The sequence below is a fragment of the Sinocyclocheilus grahami genome, unplaced genomic scaffold, assembly GCF_001515645.1.
Source record: "Sinocyclocheilus grahami isolate Dianchi unplaced genomic scaffold, SAMN03320097.WGS_v1.1 scaffold76.1, whole genome shotgun sequence".
Classification (NCBI taxonomy): Eukaryota; Metazoa; Chordata; class Actinopteri; order Cypriniformes; family Cyprinidae; genus Sinocyclocheilus; species Sinocyclocheilus grahami.
In genome coordinates this window covers 1,838,999-1,861,879 of record NW_015505255.1, presented here as the reverse complement: position 1 = coordinate 1,861,879, position 22,881 = coordinate 1,838,999, and the positions used below count along the sequence as shown (strand labels likewise).

At 37.0% G+C, this 22,881-nt stretch overlaps 1 protein-coding gene across 1 annotated transcript in view; it reads left to right on the top strand.

The window, feature by feature from the left end:
• Positions 1 to 22,881, top strand: part of LOC107586019 (vacuolar protein sorting-associated protein 13C-like) — a 64,591-nt gene that overhangs the window by 4,824 nt on the left and 36,886 nt on the right. Inside the window, exons 5-27 of the mRNA XM_016273232.1 lie at positions 3,442 to 3,543; positions 7,725 to 7,787; positions 8,031 to 8,099; positions 8,289 to 8,398; positions 8,523 to 8,582; positions 8,714 to 8,773; positions 8,881 to 8,961; positions 15,525 to 15,582; positions 16,138 to 16,265; positions 16,353 to 16,459; positions 16,550 to 16,721; positions 16,858 to 16,862; positions 16,957 to 17,071; positions 17,960 to 18,022; positions 18,115 to 18,250; positions 18,346 to 18,440; positions 18,654 to 18,796; positions 18,911 to 19,103; positions 20,578 to 20,692; positions 20,802 to 20,938; positions 21,024 to 21,156; positions 21,231 to 21,348; positions 21,419 to 21,554. Of these exons, the coding sequence (XP_016128718.1) occupies positions 3,442 to 3,543; positions 7,725 to 7,787; positions 8,031 to 8,099; positions 8,289 to 8,398; positions 8,523 to 8,582; positions 8,714 to 8,773; positions 8,881 to 8,961; positions 15,525 to 15,582; positions 16,138 to 16,265; positions 16,353 to 16,459; positions 16,550 to 16,721; positions 16,858 to 16,862; positions 16,957 to 17,071; positions 17,960 to 18,022; positions 18,115 to 18,250; positions 18,346 to 18,440; positions 18,654 to 18,796; positions 18,911 to 19,103; positions 20,578 to 20,692; positions 20,802 to 20,938; positions 21,024 to 21,156; positions 21,231 to 21,348; positions 21,419 to 21,554 (2,399 nt within the window). The remainder of the gene's footprint in view (positions 1 to 3,441; positions 3,544 to 7,724; positions 7,788 to 8,030; positions 8,100 to 8,288; positions 8,399 to 8,522; positions 8,583 to 8,713; positions 8,774 to 8,880; positions 8,962 to 15,524; positions 15,583 to 16,137; positions 16,266 to 16,352; positions 16,460 to 16,549; positions 16,722 to 16,857; positions 16,863 to 16,956; positions 17,072 to 17,959; positions 18,023 to 18,114; positions 18,251 to 18,345; positions 18,441 to 18,653; positions 18,797 to 18,910; positions 19,104 to 20,577; positions 20,693 to 20,801; positions 20,939 to 21,023; positions 21,157 to 21,230; positions 21,349 to 21,418; positions 21,555 to 22,881) is intronic.

The following is a 22,881-nucleotide window of genomic DNA, read 5'->3' as shown; positions in this document are numbered from 1 at the left end:
CCGCTTACAATGGTAAGCCAGGTGTAGAAGGTGGGTAGCAGGGTGGTGGCTTGGGACCCGGACCGTTAAGCTGCTCTTGTGTGTATCTGAATCTTTGATAATTATGGCAAACTTTATATGTACCTTTGGTTACAATGTTTAATCATACAAATACAAGTGTTTATTTGGAGAGCCGTTGATAGCATGTATTGACAGTGTGTCAATCAAGACTTTTGAGTGTTTGTTCAAATTTGGTATTGATCTTAGTAACTTTTTTCCATTCTTTTGGGATCTGCTTTATCTTGTAGACTGATCAATTCTGTATAATGCATGTTCTGTAAGTAAAATGCTGTAAAATGATTTAAAAAAAATTTTAAGCATGAAAGTCTGCTACTTTCTGTCTGTCTCTTGCAATGAAGACAGTCAGCTTCTACCTGCCAATGAAAAGTTGTTGCTGTTTTGAGATATACACAAGCCTTTATCTTTCAACTTTGCTGAAAGATGTGCTGTAAAGATGGATTGCCTCAGAATCATTGAATATGCCCAGTATAGTGCAATGTCCTGTAAATTCACTAATATTATCCATAACACCATAAATAGGTGCATAATCTTGAAATATTTATATTCTGACGTAACATGAGTCTTCATACTTTCTCATGTTTTTATTCTTTACTACTACTATTATTATTATGCCTCTTGTTGTATTTATATGTGTGCACTCAAAGCTTCAATACCAAGAAAAACTTCTGTGTGCTTGCACACTTGCCAATAAAGCTCTTTCTGATTCTGATGAATAGACTGTATATCTTAATGGATTAAATTGCCTCAGGAATTCCAAAGACCCTTTTGGTCTCCATAGACCAAAAATAACAAGTGGCATTTTCTTTATATGACATTGTTTGTTTGATCTTCATACCTGTCTCTTTTATTACTCTGGTGAAGAGAGATAAACAGTGGAAGCATATACAATAGTAGGCATTAAAGGGTTAGTTCACCCAAAAAAGAAAATTAGGCTGCGTTTTACTCACACCCGAGGCATCCTAGGTGTATATGACTTTCTTATTTCAGAGTTATATAATAATTGTCTTTGATCTTTCAAGCTGTTTAATGCCACTCAGCGGGTGTTGCATTGCTTCAGTCCAAAAGAACTTCAATAAAAATCACCCATCCATAAAAGAAAAGTGTCTCACACGGCTCCGGGGGTGAACAAAGGCCTCCTGTAGTGAATCGATGCGTTTTTGTAAGAAAAATATCCATATTCAAAACTTAATAATCACTTGAATCTAGCTTGCGCTCACTGTTGTAAACCGAAGCAGTTCCGGGGGAATGACGTATGAGGTCGGCTTTGCGCATGCACCGCTCCGAAGTGACGCACACGGAAACACAGCAGTGAGATCAAAACAAAACAACGGTCAAGGATTAGAAGTACAAAACGAGGATTTGTAAAGAATGTCAGAGGATTTCGATATAAGCCAAGAGGAGACTGGTTTTCCTTTGCTAAAGTAAGGAAAAGTTGCTTCCTTTGATCCTGTTAACAAACGTTGGTTTTCACGAGACTCACCGGCGCATGCGCAACGCTCAACTCATACGTCATCTGCCCGGAGCTGCTTCCGTGTAGGACTGTTAGCGCAAGCTACATTAAAGTGATTATTATGTTTTGAATATGGATATTTTTCTTACAAAAATGCATCGATTCGCTACAGAAAGCCTTTGTTCATCCCCCGGAGCCGAGTGAAACACTTTTTTTTTTTTTATGGATGGGCGATTTTTATTTAAGTTCTTTTGGACTGAAGCAATGCAACACCCTCTGAGTGGCATTGAACAGCTTGAAAGATCAAAGACAATTTTTAATGTAACTCCAACTGGATTCGTCTGAAAGAAGAAAGTCATATACACCTAGGATGCCTCAGGGGTGAGTAAAACGCAGCCTGATTTTCATTTTTGGGTGAACTAACCCTTTAAGGTTTTTGTTAGGGATGCACGATATATCGGCCACCATATCGGTATTGGCCCATATCGGCTCATTTTTTCTGTTATCGGTATCGGCCTGATAAGAAAATTTGGCCGATATCTTAAAGCCGATAAATAATGCATTATTTCCTTCAGAGACACTTCAGATGCGCGCTGTTCGTTTGCAGCCTTTTGTGCAATTGTACATTGTAATATTGTGTTTATTTGATGTATACCTGATTTATCTCATATAGAATGCGTTTGGTTAAGTTAAAAGAGCGCTTCAGTTTACCGGTGATCATCTTTAGCTCAGCACACGCAGCTCAAACAGCAGTGCACAACATTAATAACTATGATTGGGAATGTCGTGTATATAACATTCTAATGAGAACATTATTATAATAAAACATTGTGAATTCTTTGGGTTTAGTTGCCATGTTTCAGCGCGTTGTTATGGGAAGAGCGCATCCACAACAGGATCACACATTCTGACTATAGCATGCAATAACTGCGTCATTTTGTACATATATAAGTTGTAATATTATGTTTATGTTGTATTAATATTAATCTCAGGATGCATTTCCTTGAGTTAAATAAGCTGCCAGCAAAACGCTTCAGTTTACCATGTTCATTCAGCTCTTCAGCTTCAGCACGCGCAGCTCAACGGCTGCTATTTAAAACAGTGGTATTAATTTGTTACTTTTTCAAAATCATTGATATATTATTAATAACAACAACCACTTGTATTTTTCTCTTATTATTTTCATCAACAATATGAACAAACGTTGGTTTTCACGAGACTCACCGGCGCATGCGCAACGCTCAACTCATACGTCATCTGCCCGGAGCTGCTTCCGTGTAGGACTGTTAGCGCAAGCTACATTAAAGTGATTATTATGTTTTGAATATGGATATTTTTCTTACAAAAATGCATCGATTCGCTACAGAAAGCCTTTGTTCATCCCCCGGAGCCGAGTGAAACACTTTTTTTTTTTATGGATGGGCGATTTTTATTTAAGTTCTTTTGGACTGAAGCAATGCAACACCCTCTGAGTGGCATTAAACAGCTTGAAAGATCAAAGACAATTTTTAATATAACTCCAACTGGATTCGTCTGAAAGAAGAAAGTCATATACACCTAGGATGCCTCAGGGGTGAGTAAAACGCAGCCTGATTTTCATTTTTGGGTGAACTAACCCTTTAAGGTTTTTGTTTCTCACATGGATTGGTCTGAACCAAATCAGAGGACAAAGCCACAATTAAAATCTTAAGTCTGCTTGAATGAACAGTGGGAAATGGTCATTGTAAATTACTTTTCTGTTATTACATGGTTGACTGAGCTCCCAGTGTTTGGTTTTCCACTGTACATTTATGGGTATGACAAACGCAATGTTAGGTGGCAGTAGTGAAAACAGATTAGTAATAAATTAAAGACTTCTGAGGTGTTAATGATATAAATGGTATCTTTGATGTTTGTTTACCTCTAACTGCATGTGTATTGTGTGTTTAAAGCAATTAAATATGATCCCGTTAAAGAAGAGCGTTACCAGCAGGAGGCCAAACAGAAGGAGCTTCAGCGCATTGAGGAAACCCTGCAGCTGGTTGCACGCAGAGGTGAGGAACCCCTTGTCTGTTTGTATGCGAAGGACGTAATGCTTTCTTGACCTAGTACATAGTCAACTTTTGCATTAAAATTTGCCAGTTCTCTTTTTATGCTCTCTGTACAATTCATATGCAGTTATTGAGAGTATAACTATTAATGGGTGTTCATCATTTCATTTAATCCCATCCAATCATACCATAATCAGTCTGTTTCAACTTCATTCATCATTCATTCCTCCATTTATTTGAGTTTGCACATTAAATCTGCATTGTATCAGACTTAAATAAAAATCGCCCATCCATAAAAAAAAAAAGTGTTTCACTCGGCTCCGGGGGATGAACAAAGGCTTTCTGTAGCGAATCGATGCGTTTTTGTAAGAAAAATATCCATATTCAAAACTTAATAATCACTTGAATCTAGCTTGCGCTCACTGTTGTAAACCGAAGCAGTTCCGGGGGAATGACGTATGAGGTCGGCTTTGCGCATGCACCGCTCCGAAGTGACGCACACGGAAACACAGCAGTGAGATCAAAACAAAACAACGGTCAAGGATATAGATTTATCGACCAACATATCGGTTATCGGCTTTCAAAAATAAAGAATAATCGGTTATCGGTATCGGCCAAAATTTTCATATCGGTGCATCCCTAGTTTTTGTTTCTCACATGGATTGGTCTGAACCAAATCAGAGGACAAAGCCACAATTAAAATCTTAAGTCTGCTTGAATGAGCAGCATTAGACTGTAGCTACTTATAAGCCACAGTTCAAACAGTGGGAAATGGTCATTGTAAATTACTTTTCTGTTATTACATGGTTGACTGAGCTCCCAGTGTTTGGTTTTCCACTGTACATTTATGGGTATGACAAACGCAATGTTAGGTGGCAGTAGTGAAAACAGATTAGTAATAAATTAAAGACTTCTGAGGTGTTAATGATATAAATGGTATCTTTGATGTTTGTTTACCTCTAACTGCGTGTGTATTGTGTGTTTAAAGCAATTAAATATGATCCCGTTAAAGAAGAGCGTTACCAGCAGGAGGCCAAACAGAAGGAGCTTCAGCGCATTGAGGAAACCCTGCAGCTGGTTGCACGCAGAGGTGAGGAACCCCTTGTCTGTTTGTATGCGAAGGATGTAATGCTTTCTTGACCTAGTACATAGTCAACTTTTGCATTAAAATTTGCCAGTTCTCTTTTTATGCTCTCTGTACAATTCATATGCAGTTATTGAGAGTATAACTATTAACGGGTGTTCATCATTTCATTTAATCCCATCCAATCATACCATAATCAGTCTGTTTCAACTTCATTCATCATTCATTCCTCCATTTATTTGAGTTTGCACATTAAATCTGCATTGTATCAGTTTATTGCTTCAGCCGATGTTGTTTTTGCCTGTTTTAAGATTTGGATCATCTTCTAGCACTAACTTAAAAGGATAACAATGTAATATGGCAAACATTTTAAACCTTTACGAGCACTTTCTCTTTAACAGGACATATGAAGTGAGTTGTATGTAACGATATTAAAGCTCTGTGGAAACAGCATCCCAGAAGTCCCTATTATTAGGAGCTCTTCTTCCTAATTGAAACTGTGTTTTTTCTATAGCAGATTCCATAATAAATATTCTATCTTTTATACTTAACACTATATTGTTATGATGTTCAAATAAAACTATAACAGTACTATTCAAAATTTATTTGGAAAGAAATTAATACTTTTATTCATCAGCAAGGATACATTAAATTGATCTAAAGTGACTGTAAGGACATTTGTAATGTTACAAAATTTGTATTTTTTTTTTTTAAATAAATGCTGTTCTTTTGAACTTTCAATTAATTGAATAATTCATAATTTCATAATAAATCATTCTTTCTTAAATCCCAAATCAGCATATTAGCATGATATCTGAAGGATGATGTGACACTTAAGACTGGAGTAATGCCATCAACTTTGCCATAATTAATTACATTTTTAAATATATTAAAATAGAAAACAGTTGTTCTAAATTGTAATATTTCACAATAATGCTGTTTTTACTTTTTTTTTTTATAGATTTATTATATCACCCATTTATCTGTCAATGGCCTCAGTATAAAAATTATTTCAGAACATCAGTTTAAATATGAGTTCATCCCTGCATTAATTCCAATATTTATTCATATATCAACTAGGGGTGCGCCGATCCGATATTCAGGATCGGTATCGCTCCGATACTGGCATTTTCTGCTGGATGGGGGTATCGGTCAGACGAGACCGATCCAAATCCGATTTAGTGTCTAAAGTGACTGTAAGGACATTTGTAATGTTACAAAATTTGTATTTTTTTTTTTTAAATAAATGCTGTTCTTTTGAACTTTCAATTAATTGAATAATTCATAATTTCATAATAAATCATTCTTTCTTAAATCCCAAATCAGCATATTAGCATGATATCTGAAGGATGATGTGACACTTAAGACTGGAGTAATGCCATCAACTTTGCCATAATTAATTACATTTTTAAATATATTAAAATAGAAAACAGTTGTTCTAAATTGTAATATTTCACAATAATGCTGTTTTTACTTTTTTTTTTTATAGATTTATTATATCACCCATTTATCTGTCAATGGCCTCAGTATAAAAATTATTTCAGAACATCAGTTTAAATATGAGTTCATCCCTGCATTAATTCCAATATTTATTCATATATCAACTAGGGGTGCGCCGATCCGATATTCAGGATCGGTATCGCTCCGATACTGGCATTTTCTGCTGGATGGGGGTATCGGTCAGACGAGACCGATCCAAATCCGATTTAGTGTGTATACTATTCTGTGTTATTATTAAGCCCCACGAAAGCCACATAAACATTATAAAGCACAATAAAGTTTTCGTGCGCTATATTCCAAGTGTTCTGAAGCCGTTCCATAGTTTAATGTGAGGTACAGATGAATATTTAGGTCAAGTTGACGTAAACTCTTCTCTCCGCTGTGTCTGACAGTCTGTCATCCTCCATTCAGCATTCAAACTGGCGTCGCGTTCAGTTATGACAGTCAAGATGCTGAAACTCTCTCCAAGGTGATTAAATGTTCCTAATGTGATTAAACTCTCTCCAAGATGATTAAATGTTCCTAATGTTATACTTGATATGTAAATTAAAGATAAGTGGTTTCGCATAAAAGGAATATCTTGGAGTTTCATGCTGTTTCTAAATCGTGTAAATTTCTACTTTCTACTTTCTACTTCTTCTGCTTTGAACTTCTTTATGCGGAGCGCTGCGCTCTGTGACGCCGTGTTGCTTCAAGCGCATCATTCTGCGCACAGGATGCGCATAAGCGCTTTGTGCCGCTCTGTATTTGGAGCCTTTAGTATTATAATACTTTTGCACAATGAACGATTATTAATAGCCTTTCTTGTTCGTCTTATCTATCATATGTTGCTGCCTCATTACTCTGCTATACATTTAAAATAAATGTCTTTTAATTTATACAGTAGTCAACATTTGAAGTGGATCAGAAAAGTTAATCAAAGTTGTCCTAAGATAAGAAAAGCTGTTGTTTTGGTTTTAGGACAACTTTGATGAAAGTTTTTGATCCACTTCAAATGTTGACTACTATAGTATATATTTATATATAAATATATTACTTGTTTTTCATGAATGTATTTCACAACAATACAAAGAGCAATGTGTAGGCCTACCAGATTTAGTCCAACACTTATTAAATTTTTTTTGTTACCCACTAAATAATGTATATTTTTTCACTAAAAGTTTAGGATTTTATAAAAAATTGTGCACTCATGATTTTTCTAGAGTAACTTTTGCTACTGAATTATCCATTAACCTAGTTTATAATAGTATTTTTGTCATAGATTATGATTATATATTTTTTGTTTGTTATTTTTCTTTGTAATGAAACTGTCTATATTTAGTAGATTGTGTGTAACATATAAAAACAGAGCGATGATCGACTTACACTTTGATGTATAGAAATTCTACACTGATTTAAAAAAACTGCGCTGGTATCGGATCGATATCGGTATCGGCAGATACTCAGGATTTTTGGTATCGGATCGGTGGGTATCGAGCCATCCCTAGTATCAACCCACCCATCCATCCATCCATCCCTCCGTCCGTGCCATCCATCCATTCAGATCTCTATCTCTAACAGCTGTGTGTGTTTGTTTTGTGCTGCATCTGATGGACGGCAGGCTCTCAGGCTGGAGAGTTTGTGTTTAATCTGGAGAGTTATGTGTATAAGAATCCACCACAGGGTATGTACAGACCCATTCCTATAGCAGGCTAGTCATACGCCCATCTCAAGGAGACTTTTTTTTATTTATTTGAAAGTGTGCATTGAGGGTGTATATGTGTAGACATTTTTTTTCTTCCCCACTACTTGGTGTGCTTTGGTGCAGTTCTATGTTTGTTTAATCCAAGTGTGTGTGTTTATTGCTGCACTAGTTCTTTTCTACCTCACCAACTTTTCTCTCTCTCCCAATGCTGCACTCGGTAAGACAAAGGACGTAAGCTTAAAAAGCGTAAAAAACCCTTTAGGAGATCTAAAAAGTATGAACATAAAGCAGGTGGGTGGCCCAGGGAGACTGTGAACGACTGTGATCGTGGCAAATATGAGCAATATTTTAAATAGCTTTATTCTGTTTGTTGGACTAAATATGTTTGCATAAGTATTAGATTGTATAAGGCATTAGAATGACAAATCGGATGGAGTTATGATAAACCCTTTGTGTTTACTAAATAATTTTTAATTTCAGAGAAGCCCCAGGAAGAAAAGAAGGACACATTTGCTGAGAAACTGGCTACACAGGTTATCAAAAACCTCCAGGTCAAAATCACCAGCATTCACATCAGATATGAGGATGATGTAAGTGTTGACTCTCCATACAGCTCAGCTTTTGAGTTATGTGTATTTTTGAACCTATGTGTTGCATATTAATGAAGATTTGTGTAATTAGATGAGATGTTTTCATTTTCCATCTGTGCTTCAGGTATCAGATCCTCAAAGACCTCTTGCTATGGGCATGACTCTTTCAGAACTCAGTCTACAGGTGCTCTTTCAAAACATTCATATAAATGTCACAAAATGAAGACCACTTGCAATTACGATTAATATGAAATGAGCAGTTCTTATTTGCATGCTCTGGTCTTTCAGTACGTCCTCAGTTTTTCTCTCTTATAGACAGCAGATGAGAACTGGAAGCCTTGCATTCTGAATGAAGCAGCCAAGATCATCTACAAGGTAAACAACCAGAGAATATGTCTTATTTTCCGTAATAATAATAATAAGATCTCATAGTACAGCTGTGGTTGTGTGTCTAACGTGTCTGTATGTATCCTCTACATAAGCTGGGCCGCCTGGAGTGTTTTTGTGCCTATTGGAATGTGAACGGCCCAATCTTCTACAGAGGCTCATGGGAAGAAATAGTGGTAATGTGCTTTTTTTCTCTCTAACAGCTGAGCTCTAAAGTGTTGTTTAATTGAGATTTTCATAGTATTGAAGACGTACTATGTTGTCCTCAGGCATTGTAAATGGTGCACCATATTAAAAAGTTTAAAAACTGATCTGTCATCATTTACTCACCCTCATGTTGTTTCAAACCAATAAGACTTCTGTTCATCTTCGACACAAATTAAGCGATTTTTAATGATAGATTTCTGTGCCTCTGAGGTCCATTACACCAAAAATATGATGCTTCATAAAGACGTTGTAAAATTAATCCATAGGAATAAAGTGGTTTAATCCATGCCTTCTGAAGAGACACAATCGCTTTATATGATTTAATTTAGGGTTTTATTCACATATAAACATTCAATAACGCATATACATCAATGCACATAAAGAGCACATCAAATTGGTCACCCACACTTGCTTGATGCACAATAATCAATGAGGTTTGTTCTTGCAAGTATGATTGATCTTCCATTTACCATATTTGATGTGCTCAATGAATGTGTGCTGATCAGTGTTGTAAGGGAAACAGGTCAATTTAACTCAAAGGGAATAAATTATAGTTTTATAGGGAATTTAAACAGAATCGCTGTTCTGCGGTTGATCACTGAGTCGGCCAGCGATTCATTGAACGAGCCGTTTAACATCAACTCTGCAATGGATATTCAAATCCAAAATATAGTGAAAACACTTAATTAGCACAGTAACAAGATCAGCAGTTTAAGATATTAACTTGTAAGCACAAAACACAAGATACAGGTGCATCTCAATCAATTAGAATGTCATGGAAAAGTTCATTTATTTCAGTAATTCAACTCATTGTGAAACTCGTGTATTAAATAAATTCAATGCACACAGACTGAAGTAGTTTAAGTCTTTGGTTCTTTTAATTGTGATGATTTTGGCTCACATTTAACAAAAACCCACAACCCTCTTCTAAACTCATTCTTTCCTCACTTTCTCTCTTTCTGCAACCTGTGTGAATGCATGTGTTTATGTGTTAGATTAGGTTACATATAAAAATATGAAATCCCAAGTTTATAGCAATATATGCAATTGCATAGACCTGAACAACCATCAATCATCTAATTAACCCTCACATTGAGTCTCTCAATGATGCTATAAACTTTATATTAAATGCACCCGTTCAGCTAGAATCTGGAGGTTGTACTTGTGTTAAGGGATTCCCTTTTGTTGTAGTAGTTGCAGTAAGGGGTTTCCCAAGGTTGCTGATTGGCTGGAAGTTCAGTGGTCGTTCGTAGTGAAGTCAGGGATTGGCTGAAGTTGCGGAGTTGTGGGCTGGTTGAAGTTTTAGATGGGCATTCGAGGTCGGACTCGGAGACACAGCGTTGCGGCAAAACTTAACTCAGAACACGAAACTCTCAACGGAAAAGAAATTAAAGTAGAAGCCAGCAAGAAGAGTGATGAGACTAGATGGCGTTTCTTCTCATGGTTTTAGAGGAGCAGCTGGCGTGTAAGCCAGAGCACACTCAAAGAACGCTAAAAAGCAGCATCAAAACTAGGGTTGCAAAAAGGTGGAAATTTTCCAGTAAATTTTGGAAATATTCCAGAAATTTGGGAAACTTTCCAGGATTTTTTGGAATATCCCAGGGATTTTTGGAAATTTACCAGAAATGTTCCACACCTTTGCACCCCTAGTCAAAACGCGGTGGCAAAAAGGCAAGAAAAATCATAATTTAATGGTGTCCTGTGTATTTAAACATGGCGGTTGGACACATCCCAAATGGTGTCTTGACCAATTAGACATTGTCTTAGCTCGGGGTGTTGCTATGTTTCTCCTCCCAATACATAAATCAACCTGTTATCTTATGAGTCACATGATCCGAATTTTCCCGCTCTTGTAGAGTATAATTTGAACATGATTTCTATAACAAGAATATAATACATTTGACAAAGATTTGATTGGAAGAAACGTTTCAAGCAAGAAGATTCAAACCCACACCTACTAAACATGAATATGAACCCATAAGCTATTCAATAGTTATTAAAAATGCATACACAATGAGTGATTAGAACATTATAGACAAATGTGTGGGTTACATACTGTACATGCTATGAAGTTATGCAATGGACTGATGTTCATTTATAAGCCCTTTTAAGATGATTTTAGATGCATCTACATATGTAAAAGACAGTCTCTCTGTCGTTCTGTGAACGTGAGGGTGTGCTTTGTGAGGAACAAAAAGGTCAAAAGGTCTAGAAGGAGCCTGGTCTTTGTCCTGGGTGGGGGAAACCTGTCCGAGGAAGTGTAGCTCATGATTTCTATCATGGATTTACATGTGATGGTCAGCTGTGCATCTCTTTGACCATTTATCTTGGTTACTTGCCCCAAATTTGATAAACTCCTTCCTGAGTTGGGATTATCAATAAGTGTTCTTTTGTGTTAATGTTGCAAGCTGTTCTGTGAAAGAGCTGGTTGGTTAGGCTTGCCTCAGACTGGCTGGCGCTAGGATCTGGACAGATTTATGATGTTGTCTTGTTATCCTGGACCTCTTTGTGGAATTTGGCTCTTCGGGTTGTTCAACACCAATCTGATCAAATCTTAAATGGTCTGATTCACTCTGATACCCTACAGTGTTTATAACAGTGTAAATATCCCAGTTTTCATTAAAGGGGTCATATGATGTTGCTAAAAAGAACATTATTTTGTGCATTTGGTGTAATGAAATGTGTTTATGCAGTTTAAGGTTCAAAAAACACATTATTTTCCACATACTGTACATTATTGTTTCTCCTCTATGCCCCGCCTTTCTGAAACGCTTTGATTTTTACAGCTCATCGGTCTGAAAAGCTAGGTGTGCTCTGATTGGCCAGCTATCCAGTGCGTTATGATTAGACGAATACCTCAAGCGTGTGACGGAAAATTTCGCTTTCACAACGAAACACAGCGTCACACACGGCGGCCTAGAGTGAGCGGCGGCAGCCTAGAGTGAGCAGAGGCGGCGCGCTTGAGAGCGGCGCGGCCAGCGGATTCGACAAAGGAGCGTCCGGAGGGCTTGCGGCAACAACATGTGATGACCCTGGGTTGGACTCCGCTTTGTCCACGGTGAAAGCCGATCTGGCGATTCACAGCGCAAAGTTGTTGTATTTCCTCAGCGACCTGCACGGATCAGCTCTAGGCATGACGAAGCGGATATCGTCCTCTTTTGGAAGGCCAAACAAAGAAGTTTCGCTTTCACAACGAATCACACAGTGCCTTCACGACATGGCGGCGGCGGCGGCAACAACAATACTACAGCGAGAATAAAAGTTATGCCTTCTTTCTTTGCGTGAACATTTGGGTGGCGTTATGCAAATCTTCCCACATAATGACGTAGATATGTGGGGACGTGTTAGAACAAGCCGTTTTAGGTAGGCGTGGCTGACTCTTAATTTTTATAAAGAATATCTCTTTGGATTTGAGACTTTAGTCTTTGCAACTTTACAGATCTTCTTTATGCACCAAGAGCTTGTAACACTCCAAAGAGAAAGGAAAAATTTAAATTGCATCATATGACCCCTTTAAAATATTTTCATTTGTGTTTTAAATATGAATGAAAATCTTACGAAATGGAGCAACACGAGGGTGAGTAATTGATAACAGAAATATCAACTTACCCTTTCATTTAGAAGAAACACAAGAAGTAAGTATAAATTGCTTTTTTTTAACCTGTTATACCCCGTAGATGCAAGGAAACAACCCACCTGCTTCTATTTGTGTGTGTACATGTACAGACAAAGTGTGGGAAGATCTGAAGGTGCTTACAGACAATCAGTACAAAATGTTCTTTAGTCAGTGAAGGTGTATTTTAAAAAGCTTACTATTTAAACGGGTTAGCAGTTACATTGCAAGTACTAGAAAGAAACACATGATAAAACATAATAAAAGTTAATATGTATTAATATTTTATAGCTTGATCACTATTCATTTATGATCATATTAGGAACTGATATAGTTTATTGTAAACAGCTATACTGAAAATCTTTCATCTTGTTGATGTAAACTCGGCTGCTGAAAGCTGTAACGGTTAATTTGTCAGTTTGAGGACTCTTAAACTGGAGGCATCTGGGTAAACATTTGACTTATCTCTCATCAAGGCTTGTGACATCCAAGTACAGCAGTAATGGTTGAGCTTGTGTAGCTCCTAGCACTTTTAATCTCTCATACTTTTAATCTCTCTCTATTTACCTGTTAATCTTTCTTAGTCTTTTAAAGAAGCAAAAGACCTTGCTCCCAGTGGTTTTTGCACTGCCTCAACTAGATAACAGACATGACTAACTATGTTCTGCACATGCTCTCTATCTACTATATCTATCCAGGCCTGAATGTGCTGCCCAACCGATATTAAAACTTTTTAATAAATACTTTATTAAATAAACATCCAAACTGATCTGGTCCATCTTCTACTGTGTATCTTAAATGAGTCAATAAATAAATAAATAGGTGTATTTATGGTTGAGCAATGTGTAGAAATATCTGTGTCCTAAAATGAGCTCGAAATGGGTTTCAATACCTTGCAGATTGTATCTAGTTAGCTAAGCCAAATGGTGTATAGCACTGTGACTGTGGTTTCTGATGCACATCCCTGTGTGTTTGAGAGTGTAGTCTGTATAATCTGTGTGGGGGATTTTATTCTTACTGGCCAAGAGGATATACTCACTTTTGTAAGAGGCACATACTGAATTAATATTGTGCTGCATAAAGATGAGAAAGCTGTCCACCTCATTGTGTGTGGATGGCTTTTCAGAGACATAAAAATAAGATTTTTTGGGGCCTCTACAACATGCATATCTCTGTGTATGTATGTGGAGTCCAAATGTCTGAGACCACATTAAAAAAATAAAAAACATTATTTTTTTATTATTTAATCCTGGAAATAGATTCATCAAATTTGTGACAAGCACAGGGTCTCTTTGAAGTATTGGATTATTCTCAAATCATGCTAGATAACATGATCATCACATTTTACACAAACCTTTGCAGAGGTGTAAAGTGTTGGAGTAAATGTAATTAGTTACTGTACTTGAGTATGTTTTCGTGTACTTTGTAGTTGTACTGAGTATCAAAGATATTAGCAACATTTACTCTTTACTTCACTACATTTTTGAATGAGTATCTGTACTTCTTTACTTGAAATGAGTGATGCAGTTACACATTACATTTTGCATGGACCTAGCTTTTTCTGCAGTAGTTTATTTCTGCTACAAAAGACGTGATACTGCCTATTACAGGTCACTGAAAGTACTGCGTTTTGCCCTTACTCACCCAAACTTGTCAACAAGGCTACTTTATGTGAATGCGAGTTCCTTAGCAAGTATTTGTGAATCAGAGGTGTTCTAGGCTGCGTTCCACTCCACTTTTAGACACGCACTCGTGAACTTCCCTACGCACTTCCCCTCGGGGTATCCCCGCTGCCATTTTGAAGTGCATTCCACTTCGTGAAGTGAACGAGGGAAGTTTATATGGACAGACCCTCGATTTTGACCGAGGGAGCGAGTCTGCTTCATATGCACACTTCAGGCCGCTCCATAGACCACAATGCAACACGATTGTGACGTCATCGCAGATCGCGTTTAATTTATCCCCACCTCAAACAACTCTATAATATATAAATAATTTTTTTAACATTTAGAACAGCCCAAACATACCTATATACATATAGAATGCTGCACCAAAAAATTCATAAGGGAAAACAATAAACAATAAACCAACTCCATAGCTGATTCTAAGTGATCAAGGGCTTAGGATGTTCCAGTTCAGGTTGCACTCATGCAACGTAATCAATGACGTACATCCGAGTAAACGAGACTGAGGGAAGTTTGCGAGTGAAGGGCATAAAAACTGGAAGGCAGCCCTAGATATGAGATAAAGACATAACTGCAGCTGGCGATCAGGCCCAAACCAGCACATCCACTGCAAGAAGGCTTCGGCTTTTTCATTTGACTTAACATTTAATTTATCCATTATACCGAAGAGACCTTTTTGAAATATATTGTTTTTTTGTTTGTTTGTGTTTTGTGTTTTGTAATTTTGAGGTTGTAAGGACCGCGCACGTGGCCCAAGGCTTGCCTCTGCCTTTTTCCCCAGCTTCTTCCAACATGTCTCTTTGACTAGTGCATCTTTGAGCCTATATTTAGTATAAGTAAAATACTTAAGTACTGTTAAAATCAGATACTCTAAGACTTTTACTCAAGTTGTTTTGGAATTGGTGACTTGTAAAGTGTAGTGGAGTAATTTTCACTGTAAGGTATCTGTACTTTTACTCAAGTATGGTTTTTAGGTACTCTTTACACCTCTGAACATTTGCAGTTCGTGTAGCTCTAGTGCTGCTGTGATTAAAACAAATGGGAACACCCTAAATACTGAGAAATTAAAAAAAATTATAATTTCTGAAAGTTTTCAGTTCAACTTTTTTTGCAATGAAAATAAAGGAAATGAAAAAGAAAAGAGAACTCAGACTTTTCAATCTCACTGTGTATGTATATTTACATTTTACAATTTTGAAAAATATATCTCAAAATCACCTTTTTGTGCTTGCAGGACAAGCTGAAAGTGGGAATCAGCACAAAAAATGAGGAACTGCAAGGCTATCAGTACAGTATGTATTTTCTTATTACATATTCTGTATTTTCTTTCTTTATTATTATCTGGCCTGGAGCTGTTTAGTATAGCTTTGTTAGTATGTTTTGGTGTCGTGCTTAACTGAAAGCCTTAAGTAAATATTAAATTGTAAATAGTAAAAAAGTAATAATGATGTATCATCTTTGGCTGTTGCCTACCCTATTGTTTCATACTGTACTTTTGTTGGGTGTGTGTGTGTGTGTTACCTACCACAGGTTCATTTTCAAGTGCTATTTAAACACGCTATGTGATCTCAAACGGTACACATGACACACCTCTTAGCACACTAACTCCAGTAATCACAGAGTGTACTATTTCTACTACAGCCCCATATTTACATGTACTAGTTAAACCACAAATGTCAGTAAGAGTGCCAATACAGCTACATTTAACATGCATATGAATGCACTGAGCTTTTGTCAATGAGATATAATGAAATAATTTTGATGGTTAAAGGATTTATGACCAACTTAGGGTTAGCATTATAAATCATTGCACCCATCATGATGAACTGATTTGTTTCTTTATACAGTTTTCAAACCCATATTTGCTTCTGCAAGGATGTGCATCAACCCTAATGCTGAAGTTGAGCTAAAATCACCAAAAGCAAACCTGCATCTTGAGGTTCAGAACATCGCAATTGAGATGACCAAGCCACAGGTATAACAATATGGCCACCATCATGTGTCTTAAGCATAAACTACCATTCAAAAGTTTGGGGTTAGTAAGTTCTTTGGGTGTTTCTAGTACATGTCTATGGTGGATCTGTTGGAGTCTATAGACTGCATGGTGAAGAATAGCCCCTACAGAAAGTTTAGGCCTGATGTTCCAGTCCACAGAAATGCCAGGCAATGGTAAGTGCATTATGTGTTCATATGATGATGTTTCATATGGCTGATTGATTGGAGCTTGGTGTTTCTAACATGGCCCCTTTGATTGGTCAGGTGGAAATACAGCATCAGCAGTATACTGGAAGTGCATATCAGGCACTTTAACCAGATGTGGGACTGGAACAACATCAAGAAGCACAGGCACACACTTAAGGCTTACAAAGCTGCATACAAAATCAAACTCACACAGGGTAAAGTCCGAGAAGACACGGAGAAACAGATCCAGGTATGAACTATAGATGTTTCAAGACCTTCATTCATCTTCGAAACACAAATTAAGATATTTTTGATGAAATCCGAGAGCTTTCTGACCCTCCATAGACAGCAACGCAACTGACACATTCACATTGTAAGGACATGAGGATGAGTAGTTAATGACAGAATTTTCATTTTTGGGTGAACTATCCCTTTAAATTGTTATGCTGAAATAATTTATAATGATTTTTTAAAATGTATTAAAGGTGGGACTGGAACAACATCAAGAAGCACAGGCACACACTTAAGGCTTACAAAGCTGCATACAAAATCAAACTCACACAGGGTAAAGTCCGAGAAGACACGGAGAAACAGATCCAGGTATGAACTATAGATGTTTCAAGACCTTCATTCATCTTCGAAACACAAATTAAGATATTTTTGATGAAATCCGAGAGCTTTCTGACCCTCCATAGACAGCAACGCAACTGACACATTCACATTGTAAGGACATGAGGATGAGTAGTTAATGACAGAATTTTCATTTTTGGGTGAACTATCCCTTTAAATTGTTATGCTGAAATAATTTATAATGATTTTTTCAAATGTATTAAAGGTGCAATAGGGGATTGTCTTCACAAACATTTTTTGTTATACTGGTTGAAAGTCTCTTCACATCCCGATAGCAATCATTTAAGTTAATTGGTCTAAATGTATTTATATGTATTTATATATTCTGTGGAAGGCGTAGAACCAAGAAATGTTCGTCCAATCAAAACACTCATTCCGAGCATTTTGATTGACTTTTCTACCTGCCTGTCAACATGTGTATTTGCATACCTCTGCGCACCCTGTTCGCGCAGACATGATACGTCATCAATGCGGTCACGTACTCTGTGCAGACAGAGCGAGAATAGCAGGCAAATATCAACAACCTGACCTTCCTGGTATTGTAGTACTTTTACTAACTGTGCTATAAAGTTTTCTCACCGGTGAATGACACATGCTATATTGTAGTAATGTTGTCTCTGGTCGTCTGGTCTGTTCGCGATCATGCGTTCAGGAGGCATGGCTTTGGAGGGGGATTTGCAGGGAGGGTGGGACGTTCGCTCTCAGTGCCATCAGGCTAAAGTTAGCATTTTCCAAGATCTCCTACTGCACCTTTAACATATACTATTTTAAAATGAATTATTAGTTTTTCCTAGATCATTCTTAAATATGTTTTACTATTTGTTTTACATTTATTCATTGTGTTTTTTTGTTTTTCAGGAGCTGGAGAAAGTTCTGGATGTGTTCAACATTGTATTGGCCAGACAGCAGATTCAGATGGAGGTATGACAACATGTATCAAAACCGAAACCATACTGTACTGGTGTTTTTATATTTTTCATCTGGTCTAGTAAGTTGACTTTGTCTCTCCACAGGTGGTTCGGTCAGGACAGAAGCTGGTTGCTAAAAAGGCTGCCACTCAGAAACAAAGTGGAGGAGGCTTCTTCAGCAGCTTTTTTGGCAAGAAAGAAGGGAAGAAGAAAGAGGAAGAGGAAGATAAAGAGCCAAAGAGTGAGTGTTAATCGCTAAAATAATTGTTACGCTATGAATAAATGCAAATTTTTAATGTACATCCATATTTATGTTCATGTACTCTATTTGTACAGATATTGATTCCATCATGACTCCTGAAGAGAAAACGAAATTCTACACAGCCATTGGCTACAGCGGGAGCTCTCATAACCTTGCCTTACCAAAACACGTGAGTGGAAATTACTCTGTACAACTATCTTGTAAAGTCACTGTTGTTCTGCGAAATTAGTGGCCGAAATTAATTAGCAAAATTTTGCTAATGTGACCGCACCTTAACAAAACCTGTTTCACATTGACAAAAAAAAGTCAAATATTGCATATCCGGTTTATCCTGGACGTACAGTATACTCACATGTTTATGCATATTTGTTCTTATGTGCAGTATGTAGCTGTGATTGTCAATTTTAAACTGTTGAGCACCTCAGTAACATTCAGAGAGGAGCCTGGCGTTCCAGAGATCCTCAAAGTGCAAATGATTGACCTCAGTACGTCCATCTCACAGAGACCAGGAGCACAGGCCATCAGGTATGTACAGTATTAAACATATATTTTATATTTGTTGGCCAATGCCAAGTATATATATATAGAGCCATATGTAAAGTATAGGCTTCAGTTGTAGGAAATGTGTGTGTTGTGTAGAGTTGAGGCTAAGCTGGAGCACTGGTACGTGACTGGTCTGCAGCAGCAGGGGGAGGTGCCGTCTCTCATAGCGTCAGTTGGAGACTCTGACTCTTCTCTGCTCAGCGTGCTCTTTGAGCTCAATCCAGAAGACAGCCCTGCTGACCAGCTTCTCAGAGTCCACTCACAGCCTGTTGAGATCATCTATGATGCTGTAAGAGACACACTGTAGTTATGCCTTGATTTCAAAGAGAGCCATTGGTTAAGTGTTTTTGATTAAGTGGATTTTAAGTGCAGCTTTTTTACATTAATTGTTTTATTGCAGTTATTGTAGTTTGTGAATTGTTTGCATAAAATTATTGACAGAAATCACATTCATGTGTCTGCAATTGGTCAGTCCAATCAAATTACATCTTCTGCAGATAACTTCAAACTGACAATTCATATAATAATATAATTATATCATATCATATAATAGATAACATATCATTATATACAAAATATAATATAATAATCTATCTGCCTATTGTACTATATGTATTTATATCTACAAAAACAATTATATATATATATATATATATATATTGTTCTTAATTTAATGTAATAAAATAATATTTATACACGGAAAAATTATTGAGGTCATTTAGATAATTAGTCTAAATATAATCAATTTATTCTTATAATTGTGTATTATTTTGTTCTTAATTTAATACATTAAAATAATACAAGTAATTTATATATTTTTAAATGTAATATCAATATTTAATAAAACATTTTAATATATAAATATTTAGACACTTAAGCCCGATTCGGACTGTAATTGTTTCTCATATGGACGTCTGTAAAAAATCAATTTACGTATCACCTCAGTGATAAAACTCATGGATTCGGATGGCGATTTATTCACAGTGGAGGAGTGAGTTCTGTGATCCTACGAACCCGGGAACGCGCTGCTCACGTGGCCAGTCACATGATTGTCTGCTGTAAATAAAATGAATTTTGTTTACAAATGTATTCTTATTATTATGTAAAATGTATTCTTATTATTTCAAGCATATTTTATAATATATAATCTTATTTATTATTTGATTATTTAAATCTCCTGTTTAAAAATAGACCGCTATAGTTGTATATAATTATACGCGATATATATCTGTTTATAATACACATTTTCAAATTGTATTGCATACCTGCTGCTGCCATAATAAAGACCCATTTCAAATGTTTATGTGCTTTTCTTATCTTTCTGCTCCCAGTCACTGTGGTAGAGCAGTTATGAAATATTGTTCTTTTAAATAGTACTTTCCAGCATTTCAGAAATAAATATGTATGCAAATTACTCTATACAATGTTACCTTACGGTGTTCAGGAATGCTCAAAAAGGGTTTAAACACTGAATTTTGAATCGATTTCTTCTCGTAAACGCCGAGATGTGGATTCGAACGGCAATTAAATTACCACACGACCTTGGTGTTTGTCAAAAAACAGTAGGTAATTCGGCCGGGGATTTTTACGGGAGTGGTAAACCGATATAAAAACACCGACATCCTGGATTCGGACGGCATAAAAATCAACAACTACCCCCTGTAAATGGTGAAAATCACTTGCGAGAAACAATTACCGTCCGAATAGGGCTTTAGACTAAAAATTACTTCAAAGTATTTACTGTTCGTTTGTCTGTTCTGTAGCTGACTGTCATCAGCATCACAGAATTCTTTAAGATGGGAAAAAGAGTTGATCTGGAGGTCCTCACCTCAGCAACACTCAGCAAACTTGAGGAGATCAAAGAGAAGACAGCCAGTGGTAACCCTCTCCTCGTTTCCCATCATCCCCACAGAAATGTTGTCACATTGAGAATGAGTATGTGAGTGGTCATCTTTAACACGTCCCCTTTGTCTTTATCTGAACCCAGGCTTGTCTCACATTATTGAGACACGTAAGGTGCTGGACTTGAGGATCGATCTAAAACCCTCCTACCTGCTGCTTCCCAAGTCTGGATTCTATGATAGCAAATCAGACCTCATGATCGTTGATTTTGGTTACCTGCAGGTGAGGGAGGGAAGGAAAAACATATTTAAGAGGGAACTGTTTCTGTCAATAACGTCTGACTGTAAATATATGTATGTGCATTTAGTTGAACAGTGTAGACCAGGGCAGCCATCAGCAGGTATCTGCCAGTTTCTCATCGCTAGAGGAAATCATGGATAGAGCCTATGAAAGATATTCCTTGGAGCTCCGCAGTGTCCAGATACTCTACAGCAAATCAGGTAAACACAATGCAACACAGGGAAGAAACTAAACTGTCTGCACAAACGATTTCTAACGGCGGCTCTTTTTGAAGGAGAGAAATGGAAAAATGCTCGCGTTAAAGGCTTCACCTATCAACACATCCTGCAACCGATGGACGTCACACTTCAACTTGCTAAATGTATGGTGGACAAAGATTCCCGTATGCCCAGGTTAGCTCTCGCTCTCTGCCGTGTCTCTCTCCTAATCCTCATACATGCACTAAGGTCTGTTCATTTCCAGGTTCAAAGTATCAGGGGAGCTGCCCTTACTTCATGTGAAGATTTCTGATCAGAAGATCCAGGGTGTTCTGGAGCTGGTGGACAGTATTCCTCTCCCTCAGACTACCTCAAGCCCCCCTAGCACCCCCACAGAAAAGGTCAGAAAACACAAAGAAACACAATCTCTCTGTATTGGCTGATGTGTTGCTTTCTCTCACACTTAATAAGTCATGACTCATGAATGGTAGTTTCCTGGTAGGATGCCACAGGTATTTGATACTATTGTCATTGCTGTTTTTTATTTTTTTTGAAAGCCATGAATATTTCAAGCCTGTAAATCTAATCGCAATGTACTTATGGCTTTCATAAGACTGAAGTGCTGCTTGCTTTTATATTTCGTTCCTGAACTTGCTCTTTGAGCGTTACAGTGCAGCTTCAGTCTCCACAGATTACACAACTCAGGAAAGACATTATCCACAATCAGCATCACTGTCTCTCTACCCAATGAGCCCTGTGCTATATCTTATTAGTGAACTTACTGCCTCAACAAGCAAGAAAAAGCCCTTACTAGTTTACTTTGCGAAGCAAATGTTAAAGGATGTTCTAGATATTATCCAGAACATTTAAATAAATATCTACCATTCAAAAGTTTGTGATCAGTAAGATTTTGTTTTAAGAAATTACTTTTGAGTACTTACTGAAAACATTTATTCAGCAAGGCTGCAATACATTAATAAAAATGACTGTAAAGACATGTATAATGTTACAAAAAATATCTATTTGAAATAAATGCTGTTCTTTTGAACTTTCTATTCATAAAAGAATCCTCAAAAATGTATATATATATCACAGCTCCCACAGAAATATGATCATTGATGATAATAAGAAATGTTTCTTGACACTGCATCAGAATGATTATTAGAGTATCATGATTATTCGATTGATTGAAGACTGGAATAATGGCTGCTGAAAATTCAGTTTTACCTTTACAGGAATAAATTACATATATTAAAATAAAATTGTATTTAAATTGTAATAATATTTTAAAGGGGTCATATGATGGTGCTAAAAAGAACGTTATTTTGTGTATTTGGTGTAATGAAATGTGTTTATGCGGTTTAAAGTTAAAAAAACACATTATTTTCCACATACTGTACATTATTGTTTCTCCTCTATGCCCCGCCTTTTTGAAATGCGTCGATCTTTACAAAGCTCATCGGTCTGAAAAAGCGAGATGTGCTCTGATTGGCCAGCTATCCAATGCGTTGTGATTGGCTGAATACCTCAAGCGTGAGACGGAATGTTACGTCCCTCACCATACTGTTGATGCTGTGTCCCGGCCGGAGCGACGAGACAAAAACATTAAAACCCATTACAAACGAGGCATTTGTTGCGTCCAGTGGGAACATAATTACTGATTATAATGTCTTATACTGGCTTTTTACGCGTTGCGTTGCATTGCATCGCGCCGCGTAAACATAAAAC